Source organism: Aquila chrysaetos, chromosome 3, assembly GCF_900496995.4.
Source record: "Aquila chrysaetos chrysaetos chromosome 3, bAquChr1.4, whole genome shotgun sequence".
Lineage (NCBI taxonomy): Eukaryota > Metazoa > Chordata > Aves > Accipitriformes > Accipitridae > Aquila > Aquila chrysaetos.
Window position 1 is genome coordinate 5601060 of NC_044006.1, and position 13674 is coordinate 5614733.

General features: G+C 35.9%; 1 protein-coding gene across 4 annotated transcripts in view; it reads right to left on the reverse strand.

Moving 5' to 3' along the window:
- Positions 1-251: 251 nt before the first annotated feature.
- Positions 252-13674, reverse strand: part of GNAS (GNAS complex locus) — a 162077-nt gene continuing 148654 nt past the window's right edge. For all 4 annotated transcript variants that reach the window (XM_030007689.2, XM_030007690.2, XM_030007691.2 and 1 more), the window contains 7 exons: positions 11491-11545; positions 9697-9770; positions 8835-8893; positions 6791-6911; positions 5579-5709; positions 4997-5064; positions 252-4107 (listed from right to left, as the gene is read on the reverse strand). In XM_030007689.2, coding sequence (XP_029863549.1) covers positions 3961-4107; positions 4997-5064; positions 5579-5709; positions 6791-6911; positions 8835-8893; positions 9697-9770; positions 11491-11545 — 655 coding nt within the window. In that variant the 3' untranslated portion in view covers positions 252-3960. The remainder of the gene's footprint in view (positions 4108-4996; positions 5065-5578; positions 5710-6790; positions 6912-8834; positions 8894-9696; positions 9771-11490; positions 11546-13674) is intronic.

Genomic DNA, 13674 nt, shown 5'->3' on the forward strand with positions numbered 1-13674 from the left:
ATGCTTTTGCACCAAAGTCTGCTCCTTTTTCAGCCAGTTTCAGCCTCTAAGAGAGCAGTTTTTGATGCTTTCAGAAGCAGCTGAATCTTTTTTTAGTCTGTAGTGGATTCACCTCTCCACATTATTAAAAAAAAACCCTTCAGGAGTTACCACTGTTCTGCTGCATCACACTGGCTGCTGAATATGTCTACTTACGTACAAATTACTAAAAGTTCTTGGATTGAAATAAGTTACTGCAAATGCACAGTAGCTGATTTTGAAACCACAACATCTCTACAATTTATTATTATTTTTACAAAATACCCAAAGTGATCAGACCATATTGTAGGTTACTGGCTTGCCAAAGGTTATGTTTTAAAATCAAAACCATTTCTGAGTTACAGAAGTGCCAAAAACAATCTTGAACAAGGTTTGTTTGTTGTGTTTGTTGTTTTTTTTTTAAACCAACCCCCATCCAACAAAACAGTTGTATAACTTAAAACAGAAACAAGAGTTTGTGTTGGAAACTGTTTAAAAACCAACCCACCAAATCATGCTTGAGCAGAAGCCTTGTATGGCAAAGATTTAGCTTTGGGCAATTTAGTGCCAAGATATAGACCCTCTATGGGTTTATAATGGAAATACTGACACAACCTCAACTATAGTGATGCAAATGTGCCCTAAAACACTGTATTTGCTTTTATTAATAAAAGTGGTAGTGTTTACATTTGCAGGTATCTTACACTTCAGCATCACGATGAATACTGAGTAGAATGAGTTAAGTTTTGGCTGTAAGGTCAGAAGTTTCCAAACAGATGAATGAGACAAAAGTGAAAGTCCTCAATCATGAAAACAAGAAGTTCAAATAAATAAATAAAACAAAACTAGGAAATATGGGTAAGCATTAGGTTGGAATGGTTCAATTAACTGCAAGTTATGGCCACTAAATTAGAGACAGAAGAAAACACAGTTACTTATTAAATAGCAAGCATTAAAGCTTTATGTTTTTGTATTTAAAAAAAAAAAAAAAGCTGTTAAAAATAAGACTTGCATTTACCAGGCCACCAAACTGCATGGACTAATAAAGAGACTAACAAAGGCAATACTGAGACATTAAGACACACACACACTCCATACTTGTGCAACTCAACCATATTCAACAATTGCCTTTTTCCTTACTTAAGAAAAAAAAAAAAAGCATCCCCTAAACATTTCTGTTCACATAAAGCTTTAGGTTTCTTAAACTGTTGCTGTCTTATATAGCTCATTGTTATTATGTATCCTTCTCATTATCAGAGGAAGAAGCTTATTTTATTTTTTTTTTTGTTAATGGAGGTGCTTTGTTTCTCTCAGATCAGAGATTACATTCCTCACACCACTAAAGGTTTTCCCCATTTATAAATTTGGTGTTTACACCAACTCCTCCTAGGCTTAAAAAGATAAGGGTTGGCACTAAATTAAAGATTTTGGCTCTGTAACTAAAATTAAGGCTCACAATGAATTTCCTTTCCACTATGTGTGTCCCATTTTTACCTAGTGGAAACACCAGCCCTTAACCTACAGGCACTGGATACATTCTTAAATTGTAGGGGGTTATTTTCGGTCATGTTCTCCTACAGTTCTACAAAGTTCAGGTGGCAACTTTCTAAACCTGTGAACAGGAAAGATCATTATTTAAAAGATGAGTAGCAACCGCAGCTAAAATTTTTAGATGTTTTAGTGTCTTCTGGAAGATCACTAGTAATTTTGAATTAAGCGAGATGGGAGAGTAACTCCATCATGTCCCTGCTCTTTACATGAAAACGGACTAGGTGATTAATTTTCATTTAGACGTTTAGCCACACAAGCAATGAAAACTCACAATTCTGAACAGTTGCAGTTCTTAGTATTAAAAAGGCATCTGATACCTGAAGCAAATCTAGCTGCACAGACATCACTGACCACACCCTAATTTTAATTTAAACTGGACCTCTTCCCAAAAAAGAAAGTTAACACAGTCTCTTGGGTGGAGGGAAGCTAGTGTGAAAGGCAGAGAGGCAAGTATTTTGGTGTTTGTTTTTTGTTTTGTTTCTTTTGTTTTCCTTTTAAAGTCACTGCAGTAAGATCCAGATCAGTTTAGGGGTATAAATGAAGGGGGAGCAGGGGTGTTTGAGTAATATAGGCTAACACTGTTCTAGATGTGTTATTACAGCTGTAATTTCTGACTCTGTACAAATTGTACACGTAGGTTTAGACACATGAAAAAGTAACACACTCACAGAGACATAAAACACCTAGGTATAAAATATAAAGCAGTGTAGTAGTTACTAAAATTACATGCTCTCTTATTGCTACAGTGATTTTTGCTCTTTTTCTTTTTACTGTACCACATGTTGTTCTAAGCATATAATTTGCATAAATTATTCAAGTTTAAGAAAAATCCACACATCTTCACTTTAAGCTACTTATATAGTTAATATAAAACAAAAAGGTTCTAAAGTATCTCTTTATTAAAAGAGAAATAAAAATGTCATTTGAAACTGGAATTCAGTGGCCAAATCCAAGGGCAGTGCACACCTTGTCATTCTGGTAGTAGTATGCCCACGCAGCGTAAGTGGAGGTTGGTGGGGTATTTGGCCCAGTCTAGAGATGGTCACCAGACCTGCATGATGCCCTATGTGTCCGTTATTGTTCTGGTTTTGTCTTTAGCAAAAAGGACTATGAATGACCAAAGACTAACATTTATAATTTGTAGCAAAATTTGGTTTATGTAGAAACAAGCCATGTTTTGCATTTGGATAGAGATTTAAATGAATTAAAGCTAAAAATTAAAAAGCATGATGCTGCAACATCTGGTCACTTGTTGAAGACCTCACTTTTAAAGTGGTTAAGTTTGCACAATTTGTACTTTTTTCTTTTTTTTTTTCTTTTTTCTTTTTTTTTTTTTTACTAAACAGTATTTTTCCTTCTTTTATAAACCAGAAAAACTAAACTACAGATAAATTTTCCCTACCTTGAGCTAATGCTGCAGATAGGGTTGACAAAGCTGTACAGCGCAATCAAACATACTTACATCTTAGCTCATTGTACAGGTACAGCCATAATCAAGGCACAAAGATCTTCTACAAGTTATTTTTTTTCAATAAAGTTGTACAAAATAATACATTTTACAGTCTGTACAAGAATAATAATCCAGCAGTAAAATAAAAAATGAGGGGAGGGAAGAAGAAAAAGAAGGGAAAGACTGTGAGGACTACAGTCCAGATAATGATTTTTATAGCAGACGGGATCATCAGTGGACAAACTGAAAACAGTGTGTGGTTAACTCTTTCTGCAATCACAGGCCATACGCAGTTCAATTCATAAATGTCCATGGTTGTCTTTAGACCACCAAGACTGGTTTTAAAAATACCCTTCTGAAAGGTAGCAGTTGGTTTTTGCACTGTCTAGGTCTGTTGTAGAATTGTCAGTATTTCCGTTCAAAGCCACATTACAGTCAGAGAACCAAACTCAAGTGTCTGTCTTCAAACTTGGTCTGTGACTTGGCACCTTCTTTAGTCTGATGCAGTGAATGATACAAAGTGGAGATCACGGGTTATACGATTATGCCCACAACAGTGCTAAATTACCTAAAGTTTTCTCTCCCCAATTTTTGTTTTATGTTTTAATTTTTTATCCCCAATTCTTTCAGGTGCTCCACATTCAGGGCTTTTAATTAATTAGTTTTTATTTCTTTTTTTTTTTTCTTTTTTGTTAATAACAGTGTTAGGGAATCCTCATGGAAATGGCCTTTTAAGTGTTAGGGGCCATCCCAAACTGTCCGAGGGGTACAGAAGCAAGCTTAGAAGTGCTGCTATTGTCCAGCAAGGAGAAAAAGTTGAGGGGTGCAAATCAATGGGAGATTCAAACAGTTCTCTTCCACCCTATGTGGGCAAGGGTGTTTTTTTTTCTTTTTTTTAATAAGGAATAAGGAGTCCAAAACACAGAAAAAAGTGCTCTCCATCACAACAACTCGTATTGGCGAAGGTGCATGCGCTGAATAATGTCCCGACAGTCATTGAAAACCCTCCGGATGTTCTCTGTATCCACTGCACATGTGAAGTGAGGATAGCAATAGTGCCTTCCATCTCCACTTGCTGTGCTGATTCTCTGTTAAAAGTAAGAGAAAGATACTGGGTTAAAATAAAACTGACTGGGGACTGCCCCCGCCATGTTCTCAAAACTCAGATGAATGAAGGTTAAGGTAAGTACGTGTGCATTGTGTTTTCAAAGGGTGTAACGAAGTGACAAAATGCCCACAATTTTTCACTCTGTCACCTGAAACATGACATTTAAAATGATCAGAATTATATGGGGAGAAGGCCACTGCATACTGGGGAATTTCAGAGTTGAAGGAGAACTCAGAAAAGTGCTATTATTTATATGCAGCTTTGGTGAATTAGCCACACAACTCCTAGTCAATTTGTCCATGAAGAAAGCAGGATTTTGCCTCCTTGTACAAGGCTTTTATCCCTGCCTTACACTTACAGAAAGCTTCCCTCAAAATTTTATTTTTGCTCCATTTTAAAGAGTCCACACTTTGATTGCCATGCTCACCATTACAAGTAATTGTAATAATATTTTTAAAAAATCTGTTATAGCTTCAGCTGACCAGTAATGAGAAAGATAATATGAAAAGAACATTAATATTTTATGGATGATGCATCTTTTACTTAGTCTTTATCTTTCGAAAGAATGCATGGAATAAAAATCTGTCCCCATTAAGAACAGCAGGACTTCACTCATCACTCTATTTGAGGTTTCCTAATTCTCACCAATTCTTTTGCTATTTAATTATGTACTGCATCAACAAACAAATATCTGAAGAGCAGCTAACAAACAGCAGTAAGGCTCTTAAATGTAACCGTGTTTTAGGCAGTGTGGACGTTAAATATGAACAACACAAAAAGTGACAGCATTTTGCAATAGTAGAAGGTACGTAAGAGCTTATATTTGAGAAGAATCACATGAGAAATACTGAAAGAAAGGAAATACTTACAAGAAACTCGTCTCTAATAAAATACTTGGCCCTTGTAACTCTGGGATCCTCACCAGGCTCTGGTGTTGCTGAATAATAATAACGTAAGTATATCTCATTAAACCAGTTGTTTTTTGGTGATAGCACCTAAAAATCATAACTTGTTCTGTTTTCTGCTCACATATGACAGAAACATACTTTGCAAAACTGACTATAAGACAAACCATAACATATTATCTAAATGAGCAAGATTTCAGGAGAACAAAGGAATATTACAGTGGCCATAGTACCAGCCATTTGGCAGGTTAGAGAAGTGACCACAGATATGACTAGGGGGAGTCCAGAGGACATATCTATGACAAGCTGTACTGTGTCCAGCAAAGTAACAGGATTTTGGCATGATGAAATTATTATATATTAAATGCATATAAGACAGGATTCTTTCATTATTAATACCTACAATTTAACATGACAGTTTGGCTGAAAGACAATGAAGATTACATCTACTTAACAGTTTTCAAGTCTTAGCTGAAATTACCAAAAACATTACAAATGTGATTAAGAAGGAAATGATAAATTGCTAATAAAACTTAAAAATCTTACCATCATCTGGTGTAGTGTAGCGAGCAAATTCTGGAAAGTAGTCTTCAATTTTAGATTTCCCTGCCAAAACTTTCTCTGCTAGCAAATCTTGTTTATTCAGGAAAAGAATTACTGAAATGGTCCGTAGCCACCTGTAGAAAATTGAAACCAAACACTCTGAGAAGGCACAGCTAGGATCATACAGCAAAAAGAAACTTAATCCAGTTCTGGACACAACACTCATATGACACGCTACAATAATTTTGAAAGGTTTGTTTTATACCTGAATCCTATGGTGTAATTCTGGGTGTACACACCCTGAGTTTGGTTCGCGTGCTCCTAACGCGGGCAATGAAAGTTGCCCACTTTCTACTGCTAATCCAAATACATCAAATAGGTGAGCATATCCACTTTCAGTGTGCCACTCTATCACTGCTTTAATTACTTCAGCCTCAATATGGCAACTACCAATCTGTAACTCTCCCGAGTTTTCTTCAATTAGGTGAGCGTATTGGACATTAACGTAACAGGTAGACAGTTGCGATCAAAGACTAGCTTGGACTGCGCTGTGAGAAGCAAATAACACCAGCTACGCTGCTGTTGTGGGTTAACCCTGGTGGGCAGCAAAGCACCACGCAGCCACTCGCTCACTTTCCCCCTCAGTGGAACGGAGGAAGAGGAAAGAAGAATAAAACCAAGAAAACTTGTGGGTCAAGATTAAAAAATATAAACAATAATTGTTTAATAAGTGAAGGATAAGTGGAAGAGAGAAGAAAACAAAACAAGCGATGCAAAAAGGCAATCACTCACCACCTCCTGTGGGCAGACCAATACCCAGCAAGATGGCTAACCCTCCTAAGCCCCTCTCTTTTCCCTTTTATTGCTGAGCATGACATTAATATGGTGCGGAATACCTCTTTGGTTAGTTTGGGTCATCTGCTCGCTTGTGTCCCCTCCCAACCTATTCCGTACCCCCAATCTATTCACTGGGCGGGGGGCGGCAGAGTGAGAAACAGAGAAGGCCTCGATGCTCTACAAACACTGTTCAGCAACAGCTGCGTTAGTGTGTCATCAGTATTGTTTCAGTAAAAAATCTGTAACACGGCACCATGTGAGCTGCTATGAAGAAAACAAACTCTATCCTAGCTAGGCCCAGTATGCAAGTCTTGACTATAGCATAAGACAGGATTACTAATTTATGTGATATGAACAATGAAACTTCAATTCACGGACCTGTTGTTCCAGATACTCTTGAAGAGGTTTAGTGCTTCTTGAAGCCGATTGGTCTGATTGTCCTCTCGTATAACCATGTTGTAGCTACTGCTTGCCACCACAAATATGATAGCAGTCACATCTAAATCAAGGAATACCCATTAGTTAATACCAAACTTCAGAAGAAATACCCAGGAATCCCAAAGCTCAATAAAAAGCTGTCAGACTTTCAGCTTCATGAAGAGAACAGGCTGGAATGTTATTGCTGACAGCTTTCTAAGTACTAGAAATAAAAAAAGAAAGTGAAGAAACCATCTAAGATAGGAAAGGCAGGCCACAGAACAGAAGCTGACAGAATGACAGAAAATGTAGGAAAGAAAGGAACAGAGGCAAGAGAGAGAAACTGAAGAAAGCTAAGAGGAGAATTTAAAGAAGATTTAAAAGGTATGAAGAAATTTAGAAAGCAACTCTGAGCTATCAAGAAAGGACAGGGAGGCCCTTGGGGGAAGACCTCAGGACAAATGGCACTTTTGATCTGCGTGAATAGTAATAATAAAACCAGTAGATTACTGTGAATTCATGGTTAACTGTTCTAGTCCTCCTACAGTGTACTATACTGCTTAGAGGCCCCTATCTCTTTCCTGGGAGATACTCCCAGGATCACAGAATCCAGATGTCTGTGTTTCTGTGTGGCTGTGCTGCTCCAGAACCCTTTCACTGACTTCCAGTCTCGTCTACCTCAGACATCAACAGCAGAAGAGATGAGTCAGATCATGAAGTAACAGGAAGGAGCAGAGGTAAAACCCAAACAAATCTGTTATTAATAGCACAGAAGAAGAAAATATTGCACAGTAGTTCCAGACATATATAAAGTGTTCAGGTGATACTCTATGACAGTAACCGTAGCAAAACACCATGAATTGTAAGTTGCATTCTACTTTATCTATTCTGTAGCATCTCATTATAACTCTTCTACAAAAAGATAGACTTTTGCATAGCTTCATAAATATTTTGCCCAAACAACAAAGAAAAAGACAAAAATATTTTCACCAGCTCTAGCTTTAAAAAAACTTGTGTGGAGAAACATTTTACATCTGAACAGGGAGAGAGTAGAATAAACAGCTGTAGTGACGGTACATGTAACACTTCAGCATACACACAAAACTACCTAATTTAAATTGTATGGAAGTTAAAAATATAATCACCTGAACTAAACTGATGGGGACATCAGTGTTAAAACTCCAGATCTTACAAAATGCCTGCAAATGTTTCAGGTCTTACCTGTATCTAGGCTGGTGCTATGTCAGCATTCTAAGGAATCTAGCTTACATGTAGGTTACTTAAATGAGGGTATTTGTTCCTATGTTTTCAGTAAGGGCCTTCCCCTTAGGCTGTTTTTCAAGAAATCATTTTAATATGCATGGCTCCTTAGAAAAGTGCAGATTTATAAAATCCATTATAAACCTTTTCGACAAGGGCATTTTGGGGCTACACTATACAATGCACATACCGTATTGCGACACCATGTCTAACAAGACAGATGTTCCCTGCAATCTCATACTGCATTAATGGGTCGGTGCTGATTTGGAAAGAAGCACCCATGAAATAGCAATGTGGCTGCAATTATGCGCAAAAATATGATTTTCTGATTTTATGCATACTAATTATCCTGTAATTGTATATTTTGTATAGGCACAAATGTATGTAAACCTTCACTTGGAAGCCAGAATATAGCTTGGAATTTAACACTCACATAGCTTGCATATAATGCACAAACCCACCACCAATTAAACCTAATTAAATGAAGAGAGGGAAGCTGAAGAAAATGGACAAGGTATGTTAAGTTAAACTTGAACCTTTCCACCTACATTCTCCCTAAAGATATTCCATGCAGTTACAGAAGTTTACATGTCAAGAAAAATTCCATCCTGTATGACTGTCCAGATAATTCCTTACCAAGCTACATGGAAAAGAAGATGGCTTTCACACAGTGAGAAAATTAAGATTGGGCATTAAAATTTTGCAGAGAACTATTTTATAAAACAAACATAAATTCTAATCATACCATTAAAACACTGGATCCATTTTCGGCGTTCATCTCGTTGCCCTCCAACATCAAACATACTAAGAAAAAATCATAAATCGAGTCAGAATACTTTTTGTGTTTGGTTCCCCCCCCCCCCCCGAACACAAACAGAAAATATAAGAAATTTTTGGTGTCATAAAAGCTAAAAGGAATCAAGGATTATGAGAACCTGAACAGGTAACAGTCCACCAACATATGCACACAGAGCTTTCATCACAAAATATAATTATGTTTAGTTTCACTAACACCTACACTTGAAGGTAAGAAATTCTGGTGTATGTACATTGTAGATTCATTTTCACCCTTACAAGCCAAGACATTAAAAAAGGTCCTGTAACAAGTCATTTGCTGAAACAAGTATCGCAGATCTAAACTCAACAAGACCAGACTAAAACTCAGCAGTTTTTGTTTGGGTCAAGCAATCTTTCTAACCTGGGACAGTAAAGAGAACGTGCATTTTCTGTTACTCAGATATATACAAAGTTTTTGGTCAATTATTTCAGTAAATAAACTAGCAATGAATCAAATACTCAGAAAAGTCGTTAGTAAAAATAGATTTAAAACATTTTGTTCTTTGCTATTTAAAATAAAAGCAGAAAATTGCACACCAATTTGAATTTCTTTTTAAAGCCAGACTACTAAATTAAAACATCGTAAACTACTTGCTTTCTATTAAACATCAACTTGAGAAATACAGTAGTCTCAATGACTATACGGTAGACTGTCCACCAATTTACCCTGGCATTTGTCTGCATTGTATTAAAACAACAACAACAAAAAAACACCAAGGAAAGAAAAAAAAAAAAGAAAGAAAAAAAAAGAAAAAAATAAGCATACTTACTGAAAATTTACTTTATCCACCTGAAACTTGGTTTCAAAAATTCCTGATGTCAAAACTCTGCATCTGAGAAGATCCTAGAGCATAAAGGAAAAGTCACTGATTCAACACAGATACTTCATAATTCTTCATATATGCAGCAATAGAAATAAAAACTTTGTACCCAGTGCTGATAGTGTATGCTGTACTGCAAAAACAGGGAACAGAGCACCATGAAGCTGCATTTAAGCTGCATTTGATCTTGAACACATGTGCACACACATGGGTGTGCTCAACTTTTAAAGTATATATATTTTCACAAGCAGGTTGTAAGTGCCAAGTTTGGAATAGGAGGAAACATTTACAGGCCACTTAAAGCAAACGCAAGTGTTCTGAACAGCACAGACCCATCCCTAGAGATTAGATGATGCATTCACAGATTTCAGAGGGATAGTGGCACACAACAGAATCTTTAAACTGCCACCAAATAATTCCCAACTCCAGAAGATAGATCTCTCCCCCAGCTGTTCAGTGTTTGGCTATTGAAAGAAACGTCTAGGTCTCAGAATTTTCCAATTTTTCCTTCAAAGAACTGGGAGCTCAACCACTTAAATCTCATAAGAATTGGGCTTTTCAGAGATAAAATCTGAAATTTCCTGTAGAGACAAAAATGATAATCAGAAGTTGTAAGCTACAAACAATTGAAATTGTTATAAGTGCTACAAAATCCTACTAAAACCAAACTGTATCGGCTTTTATTTACTGTGTATTGTAAAGCAGTGACAGCCATATATAATGCCTAGTGGGTAATTGATCTAGAAGAACCTAATTTGCATAGGCTGCAGACTGAGTACACAGTCCAAATATAACTAACGACAAAATACCACTCTAAAGGTTTTATAATTTAGGACTTAAAGTTTTGGTTTTCTTCACAATGGGCCTAAATAGCAGATAAATTGTAACATTTGCAGCAGATCCTTAGCCTCCAATATAAAACTGATACTTGTTTTAAAGTTTCGTATCTGAAGATTAGTTGCTCCAAACTTCAAACATAATAACCTATATTTTTAATATTTTGTTTCTTGAAAATAGAATTATTTCAGTGATAAGAAAGCCTCATTTATAAAAAACTTCAGATTTTTAAAAGGATGAATGATTAATTTATTCTTGAACAACTTCAAAGGATACAAACTGCTCTCTCCTCATCAATACTGTCTGTGAAAGTTTTAGGACATTATAATATGTTTTTTGATTATTTATCCTATAAAAGTACACTAGATGCTTAATTGCATTACTTATGGGCAGAAAGTTAGGAATATACATGTGATTTTGGACTAGGGATTTGGTCCTAAAAAGATCCTCAGAGTATCTGTAACAAAATGAAAACTATAATTCGTATTCTGATTAAAGAAATACAATCTTCTAACAAGGTTATTTTTACAAAATCTGGTTTACAGTGGGAACCAGTGGGGCTCAGAAAATACCAATCAACTTTGCATCAAAGAAAGTACATGACGGTTATTCAGCAAAGAAAGCAAAACATTATAAATTACTCATTCAGGTGGATATTTAAGTTTTAGTGTCACAGAAGCATGATGTAAGTCTTGAATCTAGGCAGATTTTAATTTCACAGTACATTTGTATGTATAAACATAATCCAAATAACAAAGTAATTTTTACTGGAATACTAAATATGTATAGTACATGGTAATACCTGTATTAGTGCCACAAATAGCAATTACAAAATTAATGAGACAGTTACCTCAAAGACAGAGGGGGCAGATAAATTGTGTAATTTCTTAATGAAACTTTCCTTACCTGGTCAGACGGTGTATACTCATTTTGTTTGACTATGTCAATCTTGTCTAGAAAACTGGGGAGAGGAAAGAAAAAGAGTAACTTTTCATTCTCAAATTAGACCAACTATCTAACACTTTAGTAACTGACAGGTTCCCAGATAAGATTTGTTATAATTTAATGCACTCCGCTTCACAAAATGCTGAATACACTTAAATTGCTCAACATATGTGTGCTAGTATTTAAAACATGCATTTCCTAGCACCACCCAGCAGAGGGCCAAATCCACAGTTTTATTAATCAGGTCTGGTAATCTCATTCCAACCCCCTCCCACTCTGCTCCCTCTGCTAACAAACGTACAAGTAGTTTAATTTAGGTAATTTATTCATATAAATTGTACAATATAATCTGCTACTGCTACTGTAAAGCAATGACTCAAATAAATTGCCTACATGTAATTTTCCTGAAAGTAAGATGATTATTTTTAAAAAATTTAATGTCACTGTAATTCTTTTAATAAATGAAATCCCTAAACCAATTTAATTACAAGTTCAGTTAAGTGAGAGGGAATACTGATTTTTCTGTCAATTGTTGGTATCAGTTTTCCAGTTTACTTTCTGAAGTACTAGTAGTAGTAGGCCAAATGGGTATATAAAAAAAGTATTTTATTCAAATTCATTAGGCATTACCTAAAAAGGATATCCTGGAGTCTTTAAAATGTTTTTACCAATTAACTGTAACCTCCTAATTATCTTTCACTTCAACTCAAAGAGCAAAAATCTCAAGGAACCAATTTGTTAACTCTGTTTTATTGTGGTGTTACTATAAGACTTGAATGTAGTGAACCAGGAGCTTCAGGACGCAGATTTTATGCTATTTGCATTCCGAATCACATTGTCCAACATGAAGCATGCAGCAGGGCTACACCGTGCTCAGACACCTTCCATTTCAGTATTATTAGGAGATCTAGCAATACTTCTACAGTTAACTTTACCCGTAACATTAATGATTAATCACAGTCTTAAAACCAATGTACTTTTAAGTTTCCTTTTAAATTCCTTTGCATGAATTCTTTATAAAGCAGAAATCACAAAGAAAAGCTGAGTTTTCCCTTCCGATCCCTACACATAGGCAGGTACGCTGAAAATGCATGAACTACGGTCGCAGGCAATAATTTAAAGGAGGGGAAATGGTAGCCACGTCCCAGATTCACAAATCAGAAAGCAAACCTCCGTTAAAATCAGCAAGGGTCTTAGCCCTCAGTTTCAGACCCCGCTTCCCAACTGACTTTCTAACACATCTAATGAAGCACAGGGGAAAGAAGAAAAACAACTGTATGTTTTAACAGCAGCTTCGGCGTAAAGCCGTTTTCACCAGGGACTAGATGACCATCTTGTTTCAGAGACAAATGAAAAGTAATTGTTTAGTCTGTATTACGGAATTTTAAACGCATTAAAATGTATCTTAGTAAACATGTTACTAAAAACATGAGACAAAGTGTAAAGATAAATTTCCATCGTGAAAGGTGACTTGGAGGCAGATGTACAAGGATAAAATTGATGACAGAACGTGTACTGCAATTTGCAAGCTGGAGTTTTTCCTCATTTCTTCCAAGCTGTTAAGTAATTTTTATTTTTTTTTTAAATCCAAAGGAAAAGAAGTAAAGCTCTTTGTTCAGTACATAGAGGATGTTAAACACGTACAACTATCATGAATTCCAACTAGTACGAGTGTTGACACATTATATTCTCTTCTAAGACCACAGTTTCAGAATCATGTGGCAATTTCACAAGTTGGAGGATGCTTGAAAAATGTTAAGAACACAACATGTTCATAAAGATTTAAAGGTGATTACTGCAATGACCCAGCCTTTCTGTACTGAATTTTAAGCATAACATTTTATGCAAGGTTCCACCTTATGCAAGAGGTGGATTTTTTGGATTTGGGTTTTTGTTTTGTTTTTAAACACTCTGCTAATCAGCTTAATGGATTTTGGAAACTGACAATTAGAAAATAACAACAAGATATTGCTAAAACCTGGAACTGAAAGTACAAACCTCTTACTGTTGTTTATGCAGACTATTTTTAGGCCTATGATTTCCTTGAAAAACATCAGCCACATAGGAGCAGCAGTACTGTACTTGAGATGAATTCCAATAGCAATGTTCATGCCAGGTAAAACAAGTTCAAATGGAATAAACATT